Raw genomic sequence first — 19,201 nt, 5'->3', positions numbered from 1 at the left:
AGACTGTCTTTGTACAACACAATAAATGCTACCTGCCAGCAAAGAAATCAATGTTCCCTTGAAGTGAAAGTATATTTTATTCCCAAAGCATTTAATTCATCAAAAACCTTGCAAGGTTGTACCATGTGAACACTGACCTGTGAACAAGTACCAGAGGTTGTTTGGCTCCAGTGTTTCAATCTCACCCCTGCGGGTAGTCTTTCTGTGTCGGATTTTATAGCCCGTAATAAATCCATTTTGAGTGCCTGGTGGTGGAGGCAACCAGCTAACTTTGATACTCTGTAAAAGAAGAGATATTACTGCTGATTTTATTATTATTTTTTTTTGAGGAAATGACAAAAGTAAAGCGGATAAAATGAATGAAGTAAGGAAAAAGAAAATGGCTATTTTTTTTTTTAAAACCAACTTTCATTCAACTTTTTATATCGAGAAGACAAAAATCTGAAAAGATTCAAGTGAGGGCATGAAGAAAACTACGCACTCGCTGGCAGTGGACGGTTATACAGACAATGGATTTATATGCTAAATTTTCTCCTTTTTCGGGAATTTTTCATTTCAACAGGCCACTAGAATACCCGTGGTACTATAAAGGTTGAGCAGACACTGTGACTCGTTTCACTTTCCAGCCCAAAGTGCCCACGTCTCACCTTTTTGCCCATTGCACGCATCTATCACCCCGAGCATTTCTAAGAGTTTTGTGCCATTTCAGTTCCACCGACGGTCACAGAGATGTCACCGCCCCCTCGTCACATCCATGTAAAGCCAGTCAAACCTCCTGGGCAGAAACTTATCGCCGATCCCAACTTGTAAGAGAATTTTAGCTGGACCAGAGCTTGCAGCAAGGCAATTAATCACTAATTTTGTTCTAACTTTGCTTGTCTAGATTGTATGGGGCTCATTCCTCACCACGCCGTGCACCAGACCCTGGCATGCATCACTCCCCAGCTCAGGAATGTCAACGTCTCTCTTTCCTTCGCCCTCTACCACATCAGTTGCTTATCGCAAAGGGGTCTTTCTCCTTCTACTGTAACGACTTCATTTCTTCAGGAGCCTTTTCTGAGGGACCTTATCGAAAGCCTTTAGGAAATCCGAGAGAATGGTATCAACCGGATCTCCCTGCCCACGCGCTCCGTGATTCCTTCAAGGACTTTAATAGGGAAGCGAAGCAGGACTTCCCTCGACAAAAGCCGTATTGATTCCCCTCCGTCATATCACGTCCATCCGTGTGTCTATTCATTCTCTTCTTTATTAGCGCTTCTATCAGTTTGCCCAGGAAAAGCACTCGATTCACTGGGCTGAACTGATAAGAGAGCTGATACTGTACATCAACCTTTTTTCTCCTAAAACAATCCGGGCACCAGCAGCTCCTTGCAAGTCTCCGGTCCTTTGAAGGTTTTACCCACCAGGATATAAGGTCTTCACGGTGTGAAGGGTTTCTCATGGAGCAAGGCCACAGAATTATCTCTGCACTGGCTCTTACAGCACTGCACTACGGGTTTTTAGACAAAGAGAAAAGCTGACCACATCACAGTGGATAGTTTTTGACCAAATACAATTTATTACCATTATTGAGTTGCTTAGGCCCTGCATAAATATGTTATAGCGCATATCAAATTAATTATTGCAATAGAGAAAAATCAATGTTGCACATATATTGCCCCGTGATTTATGGTTACAATCAATTATACATTTCAAAATCAATACCTTGGGTTTTCAGCGCGGAGTGAATTAATGCTGGGGTTCTTACATTAGGGCAGAACAAACGCCATTTTTCAATTGTGAGAGTGATTGTTTTAAAAACAGATTCGGTCGCTTTGCATATTGAAATTGCCCACATATAACACATTTATGGGGGAACGCAAACACCCCGAGAGCGTCTTTAAAACATTTCTGCTGACAGCTCCGAGGACGTCTTTGGGTAACTCGTTGTGTGCTACCGGCGCGCTCCCAGGTCTTCCCGTTTCTGCACGACACTGAGCCACCGTCTCATCGTGCCCATCGGGACCTCAGCATCTGTGTACAGCCCCAAGGAGAAGACATTTTGCCCCGTTTCCCAGCAAGCAGAGCACCTGGGTATTTTCTCAGGGGAGGAGGAGAAATTCCATACTGCTGACCCTTCTAAGAGCAACACGAAAAGCTCTTCTCGGTCCCCATCCTACGGCAACAACCTAAAACCAGGATGAACAATCAGAAAGGAGGGCAACGCACCGCCTCATGGAAGAGTGAAAGCAGAACCCCCGTAGAGTTATTTACCCTCGGACCTGGAGTATCCTGAAAAGTTGGAGATGATAAAAAGTATACGTGGAGAAGAATCAAGAAGTGGAGGGGCAGAAATGCCTTCAGGGACCTTCTGCACGGCTCATGCAGGTTGCAGGAATGATTTGTAGATTGAAAAATCCTACTAGAAGGGACGAATCACACTGGTCTCAGCTTGGAAAATGCAGCAACATCAACTTTTACCCAAGTGTACCGCTTATAAAAAATTTAGAACTGACTCATGTGATAAAGAACAGGTGAGTTTGAACGAAATCCTATAGTTTGGGCGACCTCCCGATGAGCTGGAATTTTGGGTGAGGATTTCTGGATCTTTGCTGTGTCAAACCACAGCCTCCGTGTTGTCAATTTATTTCAAATATTGCTAATTTCTGAACTGCATGTGAGCTAGGACAGCTAGGAGGCCCCAAGGCGATTTGTTGCCCTCCAGGAGCAATCCTGTTGGCTATGCTCGTTCAGAGGAAGGGCTCTTTTGGAAATAGAGTTACTTGCAAATGTAACAACACTTGAGCACTGAATCTAAAGCCCCAGAAGAATGAACCAAGAGGAGACGGGTGGTTTAAGCAAGCGGTGTGTCCTGGGAAGGGCCAGACCTGGTGGGACACCGGGCTCTGGATGCTGAGACGTCATTTTCCAGAAGGGGAGCAGAGCAAGAAGCGTGCACAAAGCTGGGTAGCTTTCAAAAACGCCCCCTGCTTTGATTTTCAAGCTGCAGTGACAGATAACTCGGAGCAATTTTTTGTCAGGTTGCCTCCACAAATAATTAATTTCATTATTTAAATATTGAGTCTTAGTGCTAGCCTGAACTTGGCACCGCAATTTGGTTAAAAATGGGAAAAACAAGAGTTTCGGCCCAAGCATGCAAGCACTTGGAGCCACAATACCTGCGAGTGCTGAGCAGTTTTTTGAGCCCCCAAATATCCTTCTTTCTGCCCCAAAGTCAGCAGCGATTGCCTCCTCTCCCTCCATGGCAGCCCTCGCAGAAGCAATGGGTTTGACCGTGCGCCCAAGGCAGAATAAATAAGATCTTCCTTCTGATCAGAGGAAAAAAGCGAGTTCTTTACGGATCCACCCAAAGCTGTCACTGCAACGGCAACCGTTCACTTCACCTCAACCTGGTCTCCATGGACACGACGGCGATGGTTTTTATCAATAGTGCTTAACATGTGCCCCTTTGATCCGGGGAAATCGATGACTAACGCGCTGCCGGGCTCCTTGTTCTTTCTCCTGCTTAGGGAAGAGCGGGAATGGCTAGTGCTCTAATCCTTCCCACTTTAGCCAAGAGGCGACTCGCAGAAAGGAAATATTTCCTTCCTATTCCATCGGGATCCCTTTGCAGATGGTCCTTTGGAGGCTGCAGACCACACAGCTTTCAGTTGAGCCCTCCCCGATCAACTGTACCTGATAAACCTTTTCAGAGCGAATAGATAGCGGCGCAACGGATCTAGCCAAACCTGAGCTGAACCTTTAAAATCTTTCCTGCAGTTCCCGAAAACCCAGGGTATTTTCATTTCCACGTTTTCACGATTATCTACTTAGACACCAAGCCAGAATAAGAAAAAGCTGAAGTATTATCTCTACGTTGCTCAGAAATGCGGAGCATCAGGAATCCCATTAATCTTACCAAATCAACGTTTCTGGACGTGCAAAGGCCATTTGTCTGTTTTAGTCAATGAACCTCTGGACGTAAATGCTCGTTTAGAGTAAGAGGGACTGTTGCGAATGTACGCAGATTAAGCATCCAGAACACACCTCATCGTAAAAAGCTGGAAAAAAATCAAAAAGGAATAACTCGATGATTTCATGCAACAACAGAATGGGTTATTAGTCTCCACGTACGGCCAGCAGCAACGAATAGCCCATTTTTCAGTCTAACTATGACCCGTGCACGAGCTGGGATTTGAAATGAATTTCCTGAGCAAGGCGGCAGAGTTGGGAGCCAGTTGTGTCCTCTTCTTGGAGAACTGCCTTCGCGTTGCTTCTACATGGAAACTAGGAATTACCTCCGGTTACCTCCGTAACGTGTCCGGAGATTTTGCAGAGCTCTCTGGAATCAAAACTAACCTGAACAACTCACGGAAACCAAGTATTATCTTCCAAATCGGGTATGTTTTGAAAGACAGACAGGACTCACGAAGGGACTTAAAGAAGACCGGATTTAAAAAAAAAAACACATCAAATCCTCAGGTGCGCTTTAGAGCAAGGCTAGCGCTTCGGGCTTTGCGCAAACATGGAAATCGATGTCTCATTTGTGCAATAAGACGGGCTAAGCCTGGCATAACTGCAAAATAACAGATTTCAGCAAGAAATGAAGCATCCTGAGGTGAAGTAAAGGGTGCTTAACGTACCGCCACTTTGCTAGGCGCGAGCTCTCTCTTGAAAGAGAAGACGAATTCCCGGGAAACATTTATCATATACCATGCACGTGGCACGGGAGCTGATTATCTTTATCTGGACTGTCAAAATCATTTACAAGTCAGACCTACGGAGCCTATGGAGATCCCGTACGATGTCTTTAATGAAATGAGGGTATCTTAATTTGAAAGGCATTATTGTTATTGCTACAGGAGAACAAACTAAGATCTGTTTTTTTGCTGCCGGCATTTTGATCCCCGTCATTTAATGCAATGAAATGCATGCATACAGTGCGATTCAGGCACAGAGCATCGAGTTTGCTCCCAGCTGGGGAGACGTTAGCTTAGACCTGTGTGGGACCCAGAAGTGCTGTCCAAAAACCACGGGAGGTTGCGGGCAGGGAAAGAAGAAGGAGAGCCCTTCACAGCGTGCACCGTGAACTCCCAAAGTCCTGCTAGAAACATCTGAAGGCACCGGTGGGCAAAGACAACGGGGTTTTTCACGTGATGGTTTGCAAGCCGAGGAGCAGAAAGGATGAGGTTTGGATACTTCTTTTTTTTTTTTTTTCCAACCAGTTCAGCTCTTTTAAGTCCTTTGCTGCACCACTTCCCAGCAGCGTGAATCCTCGCCTTTGATCCCACACCTTCGGGAGCAGCCCTGGACTTGGCCAGGCTCAGAAACAGCTGCTGGGAGTAGGTAGGAGATTGGAAATGACCCCCTCTTCGGCACATCCCCTTCCCCTGCCACATGCACGAGGAAGAGGAGAAGGGGCTGAAGGTGGGAACTGTGTTTCTCCCATCCCACCGCATCCATCCTGGCGCCCTGGGCATCCTCGCTCCTCCACCTCTCACAGGTGAGGGCTCTCACCTTTCAACCAAGCCAGGAGCCGCAAATTAATTTACAAATACACATTGAAGCTGTTGGTGGTTGCCTTGGCTACGAGCAGTTGTAAAGTTCCCAACCATGGTGTTTCATAAAACCACTCTCGCTCCCAAGAGAAGATAATGAGAAAAAAAGCTGGGAGGACTGCTAAGGTATGAAGACCTTTCCAGCCAGTATCGTCTTCTCCGGGTATTTCTCTTCTGAGCTACGTCTCCAAAGAGGTATTTTATTAAAACTGCATGATCAAATACTTAAAACCACTTGATTGCCACAGTCTTTAAAAAAAGATAAAAATTAAAAAAAAAAAAGGAAAGAAAAAAGGTGATAGCAAAGAAGATATACTGGTGAAAGAAAATTAAGGATAAAAAATGCCTCTGGGTGTCTTTGCTAACTTGAAAAGAAAGAGAGGATGAAACATAACCAAATACAATGCTTAGAAAAATCAGACACCTTGGGCAGAGGCTTATGATGGCAAAGGAACAAAACAAACAGAAAATGGTGAGCTTTGACAACAAATAATGAAAAAAAAAGAAAAAGAATTTTCTCTCTCTCTTCAAGTGTAGAAACTTCTAAGGCAAAACAGCTTCCAAGATTTTGTTCTAGATATTTAAAAATAATCACGTACAGTGCAACCATGCACTTTTTATGCGAGTGACATGTGGAACGCCAAATCGGGTTTGGGTTCCAAATGGGGTGTTCAGCCTGGAGAAGAGAAGGCTCCGGGGAGACCCTACAGCAGCCTGCCAGTACCTAAAGGGGGCTGCAGGAAAGCTGGGAGGGACTTTTTGTTAGGGGATGCAGTGATAAGGCACGGGGGAATGGGTTTAAACTAAAAGAGGGGAGGTTTAGATTAGATATAAGGAAGAAATTCTTTCCTCAGAGGGTGGTGAGGCACTGGAGCTGACTGCCCAGAGAAGTTGTGGGTGCCCCATCCCTGGAGGTGTTCAAGGCCAGGCTGGATGGGGCTTGGAGCAACCCGATTTAGTGGGAGGTGTCCCTGCCCATGGCAGGGGCTGGAATTAGATGATCTTGAAGGTCCCTTCCAACCCAACCCATTCCATGACTCTAAACACTAAACAGGGCAGCATTTTTCTTTTCATTAACAGGGATTGCTCAGACCAATAATTTTCCCATTTAAAATAATTTCAGTATTTAAAAATTGGTGAGATTCCTCCCAGGTAGCGGAATTAATTGACTTAACCCACCGGCTGATGGTGAGAAAAAGGAACACCCAAAGCAGACAACCCCGGTGCCCGGCCAGGGGATTGCTCGTTTTCTCCCCATGGCACAGGAGAGCTGGCCTAACCGTGGGCATCTCACTTCTAGAAGCCAAAATTAGGACAGGGGAATCTGGCTTTCAGTTTCTCCTTGTATTAACTAAGCAGAAAAGGGCGATGACTTTTTCTATTTAAGGCATTGTAGGCCCGTTTTGACATTTCATTTGAGAATTCAAACCAGCTCGTAAGAACTTTGTACGTATGTTTGAAAACAAAACCCTCTGAAGAAACTAAGAGATGCCGCTTACTTGAAATGCTCTTTATTTGTAAAGAACATTATACTCGTGAAGATTTTCAAAGCTTTGGCTTCTCATTCAGGGTCAGACTACTAGGCTTTCATTAAGGCAGAAAAAAAAAAAAAAAGAAAAACCTGCAATAGGAAAATCCATCTAGTATGTTTTCAGAGCTGTAGCAATACATTTCTTTCAACTCATTCTTGTGCCGATGACACAGTTATTTACAAGAACCTGTCATACATTTGCTCAGCTGATAAAACCACTTCGGAGCTGTTGCACTGTTTGCAGCTAGGCACGGGGAATGTTGAATATCGCAGTAAAATTCATCTTCCTCCTTCCCAACACCTGCTAAACATTGGAAACTTGCAAAGGGTTGCAGTCGGCTGCAAGAAGACCAACTGGAACTTTACAGGTCCAGGGATCAAAGCAACTATCAATACTTCAATCAGGTTTTCAATTACAAATGCATTTAATTGATTAGCACTTAGCAGCACCTGTAGTTGGCTATCACTTTAATTACTGATTATACTGATGCTGATTACTTAGACGATATCTGCCTGAGAGCCTCATGATTAAGAGTTTATAAAGCAAAGGGCACAATAATTTCAAATTAATTAGGCTATTAAGATTCAGATTAAAATCAAAATCTCCAGAATATTTTAAAAAATTCCATTTTAAATAATGTTAATGCAAGCTCCCTTACCGCCTTGTGCTGATAGATCGGTGCCTGCGAATCACTCAAATGCAGCCAGCTCCCTCTTATTCCGGGGGAATACCTTCCTGGAGGTGATCTCAGGGCTGAAAAGGCACCAAAAGCGCAGCTGGCTTCAGGCGTGCACAATTGGGAGTTAAAATGCCCAGCAGAGGTCCTGTGCCCACGACTGGAGCACCGGATTCTCTCTAAGCTGTAACTCTGATTTTCTGTAGTGTTTTTTTTTTTTTTTTTAAGCCTCTTATAATCACCTTTTTGCAGTTCCAACATTTTCGTAATAATAATACCAAAATTGTAACTGCAGTAGAGGTGCACGAGTCTTAATGTATACGCAGGTTACTGCAGTAAGGCGGCATGGGAGTGCACACTATACCTGCTCCTCGTGATGTACTATTAACCTGCAGGGTGTCTCCTGGGCCCCTTACGTAAAAACCATACAGGTAATTCCCCAGCAGAAATGCTCAGATTTAAAGGGCTAAGTGGGTCAGATAAAATACACTCTTTTGGGTATATAGCAGAGGTGAGCTTCTAAAAAGACCCACCTGGTGCTACTCAGCGTGCCTGGTGCATTGGAACAGCTCCCCAGGCCCAAGTAAGAGCACCGAGAGAGGGCTGGAAAGGGATTTGGACAGCACTGTGAGCAAACAGCTACAAAGAGGTAAACGCTACAAATGGGCACAAAGCTCCCGTTGAACTGCTCGAAGACGGAAGATGATGACAAATAATCCCATTTAAAAGGCCGGGGAAACTATAAGATATGGAAATACCCGCAAAAGGAAAGAAGAAATGCCAAATATTTCTGGGGTTGGCAGTTGTTGTGTCTGAAGAGTAATAGTGTGGATTGCACATTTCATAACCGGTGCTCAAACGGATCGATTCCTAATTAAAGTTACAGTGAGACGTCCCAAGAGGCCTGACCACGGCGTGCACACAGACATTTGGTGCTAACGTCCCTGCAGACACCTGTCCACCACCACTGCCAGGACCACAACTCCCTTCCCCAGGACCACGTAGCTTTTTGGATGTTACATCTGCACACCAGCACTCTCCTTGAAGAACACTGCTACTTCCAGTTGGTTTTCATGGGAATTATAGATGTACTAAAGGGTGACAGAGGTCAGAGAAAGCAGGACTTGAGTAATGGGCTATAACAAAACCTCGTCTTCGCTTCTGCATTATTTCCTCTCTCTCATGTGTGACTTGGACAGAGGATGGTGGGGAAGATCCTCACTGCTTTGCAAGAAGTTATTTTTCTTCATGTTGGTTCTGACGGACCGTTTTTTCCTTAAATTTATACACAGCTGAATTTCAGAGCTTAGTAATAGTTATCTACAAACGTGACTTAATAGACGAGATGTTCCACCTCCTTACGTTTGTGAGCAGTAGCGTTCTTATCTTAGAGGTGGAAACTAAAGCAAGGATGTGAGGTAACCTCGGAAATAGTGCAAGATACCACAGGAGGTATCAAAGATACCTCTGGAGGGATGGCTTTGTGATACAAATATTCCTCGTCCCTACTCCTCACCTCTAGGAAGCCGGCTGTTTCAGCCGCCCCTGTCACCTCCCCGGCTGCGGCCTGCTCCGCACGGGAGCACCTTAAACACCAGCAATGCCCTCCAGGATCCAGAGCACGCCTCACTCACTCATTTAAAAACAGGCTACAGATAAGCTGTGGCATAAATAGGAGCTCCAGGGAAAGAAGTTCAGCTTCATCCCCTCAACACACGGCGCTGTTCTGCTCCCCGTGCCCGCCAGGCCGCACTCCTGTGTGGGGTTGGCCCAGGCTGCCCAGAGAGGGGCCGGGGGCTCCTTGGGGACGTCTCCAGCCTGGGCCTGGGGCTGAGCACCCTGCTTGGGGGGGTCCTGATGGGGCCAGGGGGGGACCAGGGGCACCCCGAGTGGTCTATGAGTCTGTATCCAGCAGAAGAGAAGCCCGTTCCGAAGAGGTGCAGAAAACCAGTACAGGAACGGACATTGCTACCTGTCCGTGTGGTGCTTAGTTGCTTTCTTTTAAGCGACAAAAAGCACACCTCGAGAATCTCCTCCTTAAGTTTTGCTGACAAAACTCTCTTTCTTAAATTTTTTTGACAACATCCCCGAGCTGCGTGCATTTTTTTGTGCGCGCTCTATTGAAAAATGGCGCTTTGAAGTATCTCAAAGCTTTGTTACATCCACTTATTCACAGAGAAGTGTTACTTTTCCTTTTGATTATACAAACATATCTCCTGTCACTAAGGTTTGGCCCTGAATGCTAATCAAATGGGTTTTCGTGAAACTGTGTTTTAATGATCACGCAGCCGTGAATTTTACCACTGCCTTTTCATCAGAAGACCCGAAATACGAATATGTTCTGACCTTGGATCCGCTTAAGTCACTGGAAGAAGTTCAAATGTAATGGTAAGGGACGGTTCTGTCCCTATTCGCAAGTTAGTTACCAAAGAACTGGCCGAGGAGTGCTGGTGATAGCAAGACGTAATCGAAAACCAAAATGGAGTGCCACGACCCTCAGGTACGCTTTCAAATTCCATCAAATACTTGTCAAAACAAATCGTCAGCTCACAAGTCTCTACTCTCACCTCCCGCGCGCCGCTCTTACGTGCTGCGACATCTGCAAGAGAATATTTACTTCTTCATTCAGTATCTTGAGGCCAGGAGGCGTCCCACGGGACTCAATCCCATGTCCCGGGTAGGGTGGCGGCGAGGCCCCTCGCGCTGCGGTCCCGTACCGAGCGCGGCCCGGGAGCAAGGGGGCTTCTCCCATGTACAGCAAAGTTATCTGAACAGAGGGGCAATTCTCACGGTTCACGTCTCCGGCAGCTTCAAAACGAGAATGTAAAATCTGGCATTTCACGAGAAACGAAGGCGCTCTGACATTTTCCCTCGGGTAAATCAGAACCCTTCATCTGTCCCCGCCGCCCAGGGCGATCCCGCTCCAGGGTCCCATTCCTCAGCCTACGTTTATTATCTTAGCATTTTTAAGCCTGCCCACTGCTTAATTCCTCCACGTTTCATAGCCCAGGGCTTCTCATATTCATGGACTCTGATTGTGCTCTCGGCTTTCCAATTCTCTAAAACGCTGGCTGAAATACAAAGGTTGTCCAGGTAGCACATCTTGCCTTAAACACCTCCACCTCCAGCCAGCTGTGAAAATACATAATCTCCAGTAATTATTTCTGTTTTCGCTTCTACATTTTTAGCTTAATTATGTTTTCTTTTAGAATCTGAAGCACTGGAGGTCCCCGTAATTATCACGGGACACAGACACACCAAATTTATCTGGGAAAGGTAAATGACTAGAAGTCACTAGACAACCTAACACACTACATTGATTTTTAGGATTAATAGGAGCATAAGCCTTTAAATTTTGCACCCATTGGCATCTGTTTAATTAAAGACTCTGCTTTCCCTGTGGACATTCAATAACGCTGAGATGGGCTCCAGAAAACATTGACTCAGATGTAAAAACGTGTTTTCTATTTTCTAGCTCTAGAAAAGGAGTTAACATCTCTCTTCCTCAATGTGGGGTATTTTTTTGAACTTAGGAGAAACAACCCCTAAAATAAAGCAATTATAGCTATAGGTACGTGTATTTATATGTATGGAATCCATGCTCTGATGCTTGAAAGTACAATATGTCAATGGCAAAAAGCCATACACGCCACCGGAGAGCAACGTTTCAATAAACCGGACCAGAATTTGCACAGAATCATGCCAGTGACCAGCTGGGTTTCCCCGGGGTCGCTGCAGGCACTCTGAACTTTCTGGTGCATACACGTCACGCTCCTTCAGCTGGTTTCTGTCTGCACTGTGCAAGCCCAGCCTCTTCTGCTGATACGAGCACAGACTGGCACGTCACCGTCCACCGAACACACAACTCTTCATGTCACGCTTTCCCTGCAAAGACGTAGGTCTTTGAACGAGCACTTGGCTTAAGTGACCTGCCACGGGCCATTTTCAACCACCATCACAGCTGCTGGTGGGTTACTTCTAGCACAATTTTTCTCCCTCCAAAAATCAGACCGAATTTGCAGAATTCAGTGAGATTTGCCGAGCTCTCTGCACACCCAGAAAAGATACGGGGCAGCTACGAGCTTAAGGCAAATCTGTTCGGCTTGAAGAGCTTGTTTGGAAGACCTCCTGTTCGATGATATAAAGGACCGCAGAAGGATATTCCTCTACAGTGAAGGACACTGGATCGAGTCCAGCCCCAACTGTTGTTTACTACTAGAGCAAAGAAGTTTAACTTTGCTATAAATCTGCTGCTGGACGCTCAGAGCTGGGTTCATCCCGGTTAATGTATGTATAAAACTGAAGCATCCCAGTACGCGGTCAGAGAAGGACATCTCATCTCTCTGAAGCACCCTTCAGGAGGTGCCTGCCCCTCGTCGCTAGCACGAGCAGGGCGATACATTTCCATGAGCAAATCAAGTGCCTAAATTAAGGCGGTACGGATCCGGATCAGCGCCAGGCGCTCCATTAATCTGGATTGAATCCGAGCCACGTTGGAAGAGACGTAAATATACCAAAATACTTTCCAATAGAGTGGAAAGCAACCGAAATGTCGATGAATCGTAGAACGGTTTTGGTTGGAAGGGACCTCTGGAGGTCAGCCGGTCCCACCCCCATGCAGTTATTTAACATTTATTCAGCGTATATATATATATATATATGTATATATATATGTATATATATATATATATATATATGCTTATATGCCCTCTGGCCGCTTTTCTTATTATCTCCCTGCAGACCACAGCAGGCAGCCCCTCTGCCCCCACCCTGCATATTATGGGCTGTACGACCCCTCAAAGTTAATTCGTGTCTGAATGGGATACAGGGGAAATCTGAGTCTGCCTGACCTTGAGAGATGGGACGGTTCTGTTCAGTTTAACACACAAAAAATGGTTTATTGAGGCACATTTTGGAGGCTTTATCGGATTTCCAAGGAAGAGGGAGACGTGCACAACACAGCCAGAATGAGCAAGCAGCCGAACTTCGATTACAGCCCTGCCACCCAGTGCCACTACATTAAAAAAGTTATTTTGCTTTCAGGAGATTTAATATCATAGCGTTACCAATAAAGGAAGGTACAATAGAGTTGTCGAGAAAAATGAGAAATAATCCCAGCTACGGGCCTGGCCAGAGCCAGGTCAGGCTGTGCTGAAGCACAGCAAAGAGACGCATCCAGTGACCCAGCAGCCTTGCACCCCATCGCTACTCTGTGAATAGCTAATAAATACAGCACGTTGTAAACAGAAATTTCAGAAAATAACCTGTCCCACTAACAATGGGGTGGATTCCCACCTGACGATCAAAATTAGCTATCCCAGCTGGGCAGATCGCTAAAGAAATAGCTCAGAATAGCAGAGGTAGCACTTCTGGCAGTTTGGACCCTTACGGGCATGTACTTTCAAAGAAAAAGCTGCAGTGTAAGAATTATGCAGACAGTGACGTATTTGAGTCCTGTCTGCTCTCATTATCACGGGCACACTATTTATGCCCTGGAGGGAGAACAAAATTGAACAAAAATTCAAAGTTTCCAAAATTTCCCAAGTAACGTTATGGTGCCGTGCACAACGCGCTTGCTCCCTAAGTAAATTAAGCGACTGGTTTCAAAGCCAGTGCGTTTTATTACAGCAGACTGCCGTAACACTGGCCCTTCAGGGAGGAAATCCTGCAGGATGCCTCCCCATACCTTTACGGATGCCATTTAGGATCTGGAAGGTGGAAAACCCTGGCAGCAGCCCCGTAAACATTACCACCGCATCTCATCCTACGCGGTTTTCCTCAGCGCTTGCTAAGATGGAGGACCAGCGTGTGTATATTTTGACCCCTAGTAGTTTTACTAAAAGACGGAGCAAAGCAGCAGGTATTGCAGTCACGATTAATAAAGATCACGTTTGATGCTAGTGTGCTCTGGTGAGCAAACATGCTGGTTTCTTTTTTTTTTTCTTTTCTTTACCGTATCATTTTATTTGCAAGTGGTACATGACTGCTTGGATACCATCCAGTAGATAAGAGGAAAAATTCGCTTCATAATATCACATTACATCGCTCATTTGCTTCAATTTTCTTTGTCACAAGCTTATAGGATGACGAAAGCAACCATTAAAAAAATTAGAAACCTTTACTCATGGAAAAACAGGCTCGGAGGTTTTCCAGCGTGAGTAAATTACACCAGATGTCAACTCTTAGAAATTCCAGGCTGTCATTATTATGACATAAATAAGTATTTCGGTCAGCTGTTTTTATCAGCTGGGAAAACAAGCTACAAAGCAAGATAAACAGCCAACATAAAATGTTGTCCAAAAATCCTGCCAACATCACCGAATTGCATAGCCCAGTCTTGCCATGCAGGTGAGGTCATTCGTACCCCCCAGATGAACCCACAGAGACACAACGAGAGCAGTTGGGGCTTAATAGAGGACTTTACAAGCGCGTATTTCAACAGATTTAACGGCCTCATCAACTGGCAAACCCGTCTCAAGTGCAGAGATGTCCAAATGGCAGAACCTGGAGCTGTATTTCACCTCCTTGTTGTTCCTCACCTGCGTAAGGAAGGCGCAGTGGCGTGCAAAGTATGTACCAGAAGGGTTGAACCCTCTCGTGCAGTATATGCCCCACGCCAAAAAATGCTTCTTCTCCTGGTGAATGCTCTGTGAACTCTATTTCAACACCTTATTTGGATGAAAGAAGCAAGTTCTGGGTATTGTTACATGTAAATTAAATATTACCGAGGGATGCAATGAAGAAGGAACGTGGGCGACTAAACATTCACAGCAAAGATCAGAAGTAAGTATATTAGAGTGTACACAAAAATATAGGAAAGAGTTTAATCAATCAATACAAAGCATGCGAACTGATTTGGAGATATTTAGTTGCCCAAACAGCGTTTACTACGCAGTTCAGATTTAGTGAATCCAAGCGCTTCAGCTGTTGCTGCAGATGATGACAGAGCCTCCTCTTCCTCCAGCTGATGTGGGAGATACCCAGCATCATTTGGATTCATTATTCAAATGATAACATACTAAATAAATACTGAGCCGTGTATTTTTCCATTTTAGGATTTCTGCAGACTACTGCTGCTTCGTAAAAGTGGTTTTATATAGGTATCGAATTTTACATACCGCATTTTTCTTCAGCATCTGAAGAAACACCATGGTTAATAAACACTAGACAGCATTCTGCTCTGCCTCTCCTGATCCAAAGCTCCCTAAAGTCAAGAAGATATTTTCTTTTTTGGTTTCAGCGGATGCCGGATTAGGCCCATAAATTGTATAAGTAGTCCTAAAACCACCCGCATTTACTCTTCCGTGCTGAACTCTTCAACGCTAAACTTGTATATTGATGCAGTGGTGTACATCAACATCTCAAAAGATTACTCAGAGGGCAGGGGACAAATCAATTCCTGACAAGCCTCAGATAATGTCACGACAACCTCAGTGAATGGAAAAAAAAATATATATATATAAATTAATTCTCTCCCAGTGCCACCTAGTTTAAAAAAAAAAAAAAAAGAGATCCACCAAAATAATCTGAAGAATATCATCTGAAGAATATTACTTGAGCACAAATACAGATTTTCGTCAGACTCTTTTTGAATTCGCTGTGAAAGATAACATTAAGCTTGTGAAGAGAGTTAATTATGCATTAAAAGGGCACGCCGGGAGTTAAGGCTACCTTCAAAACTCTGAAGCAAAGCTAATTCTGGCATGAATGATTCCATAAATATCACGCAGTTTAAGCCCAGAAATAGGCTGTTTTATAATTGGTTTATTCTCTAGAGACTGTCCTGGGGATTTTTAAGATGGGAGCACATATTCTTTTGGCTTCGGGAGAGCTATGGGATCCAAATGTGGGGTTTAGGGAGCCAACTTTGGTTTTACGTTTTTGTTTCCAAACACCACCCCCTTAGACACCAATCCCATTAGGCAAGGCTATGTTTATAACATTTTATAAAAAACCTTTTATGGCTTCCCTTTGTGTTGATTCTGCAACACAAATTAACAAGAAACATTGTTCTCACTGCTTTATACGTGTTTTCAACAAGGAATAAGGAAAAAAAAAAAAGCACACAGAAAAGCAAGGAAACCCTTAGGTTGTATATAATTAAGACAAAAAGTCGTAAAAAATGGTTAAATGAAAAAAGAAATAAACCTCAGGTCCTGATTCTCATTTAGACTGAGAAATCTTCCAACCGTTCTGGCTGCGCAGAAAGACCTCGAGGAAGGAAGAGCAAATTTACGGCTGTCTTCAGGTACCTTCGTGCTGCCAGCACGCCAAAAGCAGCTGCTGCAGGAGTAGGAACCTGATAAGAAAACTCCTGGAAACGGCTCTGTTTTATTTTCCAATTCTTTAGCGGTTGTACAGGGCCCCGCGGCACGTCAGGCTGCCACGGGAGGGCTCCGTGACGGAGAAGGGGCTGGGAGGGTGCCGGGGGCAGGACCCCCACCACGGGCACCCAAAACGTGGCACCACCAGCAAGGGGTTTCCAGCTCAGCACCTTTATTAGCACTTTAGAAATGTTTAAACCTTCATGAGACACCCACGGTGGCTTTGGGGGATGCAAGAAGCCTGCGCCCTGGCTGCCTTCAACACCCAGGCCAAATTTTCTAGGCCTTCAGGCCTTCGGGCCTGACTCTTTACGGCCCTCCACAGTTTTCAAAGTGCCTCTCCTAACAGATTTTGTGGAACCACAGCATCATTCAGGTTGTAAAGACCTCTAAGATCATCTAACCTAGTCCCTTTCGTCCCTTTGCATCCCATTTTCCTCTCTATTTTGCTCCTTTTAATGAAGGGCTCGGGTTCTGCTCTGCCGACTGTTTTCGTCCCGCCTGGGGCTAGCTCTGCAGTCAAACCAAAGTCACTGCCTCTGACTGGATCTGGCCCCAAAGCATCAATAAGAGAAGCAGTAATATCTTTTCCTTCCAACTTCCCATCCCAGCTGAAGCCTGTCCCGAGAATGACATTTCTGCTGAGACCGACTGTTCGCTAATGGACTCTATCCTTTTATATTTTGTCTCCAAAAAAAAACGCATTTCTAGTGGAAATTACTCAAAGAACAGTCCATAAAGGGTAATTGCCTTTTTTTTTTTTCCAAAGGTGATCCACACAGCCTGCCCATTCATTGCCGTTTCACAGGGATCCTAAGACCAGAGAAATGTTCGCCTTTATTTTTGAAGGAAAGGGAAAAACAACAAACAGCTGATCCTTATAACTAGGGTCATACAGGGTCTTATTCCACTAACAATTACATTTCTTTCTGTTTATGGACAAAAGATGTAAGCAGATTTTATTTAATTTAAAAAAAAATCAAATGAATGCTGCTACTGAACCATTCTTTCTGCACAGATCCCGTGATGGGGAGGAAGGAAAGACTTCAGCATTTACAACTCCAGAGCGACCACAGCCATATATGCCATATTCCTGAATACGGCTCATTCTCACTTAAAATCACCCCTGAACGCAAGGATGAAACTAAAGGAAATCCCCATCCACCCCGTGGAGCACAGGGACTTGATAAAAACAACCAGACATCCAAATTGCTTCGGTTTTGCTCTAATGAACTCTAACCGCAGGCTGTGATGAAGACGTACGATCGCTTGGGCTGCATGCAAGCATAAACTACTCCGGGTTCCAAATCCTTCCTCCTGCTGCTCTTTCTCAGCTACCGATACAACATTCAAAGCAATACGGTGCTCAAAATACTTGAAATCTTTTACAGGACAGTGAAAATGCAGTCACTAACTTCACGGGATAACTGTTTTTTTTTTCCCTATCTGCAAATTCCCTCCCATTCCTGACACTCTGGGACTTATTCAGAAGACACTGGGGCCACTTGAATTGACCCATAAAAAAATGTTTCCACGAGTTAACTCTTTCAATAAATGCCATTAGTTATGCCACCTTTTGACAGACGAACTGTCTCCATCCCTTAGGAGCTTTCCTACCCAGCACTTAGCCTCTTAAATAGTAGGCCGAACGAAAAACTCGATGGCTTTAGAAAGTTCACTCCGTGCAGAAAATGTGAATCCCAGTTTGACACCACACCACAAGGTATTTCCTTAGAATAAAAGGATAAATTCAGATGTCAGTAAGTTCATAAAATCTAGATGGTGGTGTTGTGACCGGTCTTTGTACTCTCTCACATCGTCTCTCAGGGAAATTAAGGCCTGACAGTTTGGGTTGCAGACACCTATCCACCCATCCATTCACCCACCAAACTCTCATTTTTAGCAGAAAGCTGATTTTCTTCTTCAAAATGAACGCTGTAAATCCTGCCTATATGTTCCAGAACTTCAAGAGTAGGAAATAAAGCTTCATTTCTCACTTTCCCCCTATAATCTTCTAGAAGAAAGCTGCAGGAAGTTCTTAATATGAACCTTGTTTCTGGATAAATTTACGTGAGAGGCCTTTCAGGTCTTTATTCTAGTGGCATTCAAGCAGAAATCAGTTTTTACAGAGGCAGTGGAAGCTCTCAGCCAGGCCAAAATGTGTCTGGAGGAGCAGGCCTCATGGAGACCCAAGCACGAAGTGCTGGCTTTTCCTGACTTCAGAACAATTATTTCGGTGACTGGAACACAAAGGAGCCTTCTCCAGAAGAAACAGACCCCCTCGAGGTTCAAGCACCTGTAATTAAGGTGCATCCTCTCTTGCAACACTGCCAAGGAAGAATGGAAATGCCTTCATTTTCATGGCACTGGATCTGCCAGGCCAATACAGATGTGGCAACGCTGCTTTCATCGCCAGCGTGCAGGATGGTTTCGGTAAGAAATAGGTGTTTTCAGGGATTCTCTGGCATCGAAGCAGCCATTTCTTTTACCAGGATGTCGGACGTGCCCCGTCACGTTTCCTTCTCCCTGCTCACATCTGCCACAGGCCCCGAGCCGTGCGGTGCTGACCGTGCAGCAGCGGCAGGCGACGTGCTGTGCAAGACAATCAGCAAAACCACCGCCGTGACCAACTTGCTCGCTCACCGGAGACACTAAGTAAAGTTCAAGCACTGGCAACACTATTTACTGAGCTGCAGAGCAGAAGACAGTGTATAATATTGTCTATTATTCAAGATAAGGAAAGGATGAGGAGTACTAAATCAGGCGGGATACAGGGAACAGCTACTGCAGTAATTATCAGTGAGGTAAAATATGTTTGTTTGTAAATATCTTAACACAAAATCACACAGAAAGGTAGTAAGAAGTGCCAGAAATCCTTGTGATCGCTGTTATATCGGTGTTTTGTCGCGGTGTGTAGCACGGTAAGGTCTTGGGCCTGTGTTTGTACACGTCTGGAGTTCACATTAATGCAGGTAATAACAACAGCAGGTGCAGCGATGTAACTTTTATTTTGCACGCCCAGTCTAACGAAAATCTGTCCCTCAGGGAGCTCAGCACACGAGTACTGGGAGGAAGAGAAGAGCATAAAGTGTACACAACTGTAAATGTCAACGGCAAGGCAGCGCTCGCGAT

General features: G+C 44.8%; 1 protein-coding gene across 13 annotated transcripts in view; it reads right to left on the bottom strand.

The window, feature by feature from the left end:
• LOC310890199 (netrin receptor DCC-like) overlaps nt 1-19,201 on the bottom strand; it is a 418,983-nt gene that overhangs the window by 81,812 nt on the left and 317,970 nt on the right. For all 13 annotated transcript variants that reach the window (XM_083818911.1, XM_083818905.1, XM_083818910.1 and 10 more), the window contains one exon: nt 138-279. In XM_083818911.1, coding sequence (XP_083675037.1) covers nt 138-279 — 142 coding nt within the window. The remainder of the gene's footprint in view (nt 1-137; nt 280-19,201) is intronic.

The sequence above is a fragment of the Anser anser genome, assembly GCF_964211835.1.
Source record: "Anser anser genome assembly, chromosome: Z".
NCBI classification, from domain to species: domain Eukaryota; kingdom Metazoa; phylum Chordata; class Aves; order Anseriformes; family Anatidae; genus Anser; species Anser anser.
Note: the sequence above shows the minus strand (reverse complement) of the source record. Positions and strands in the feature narration are given on the sequence as shown.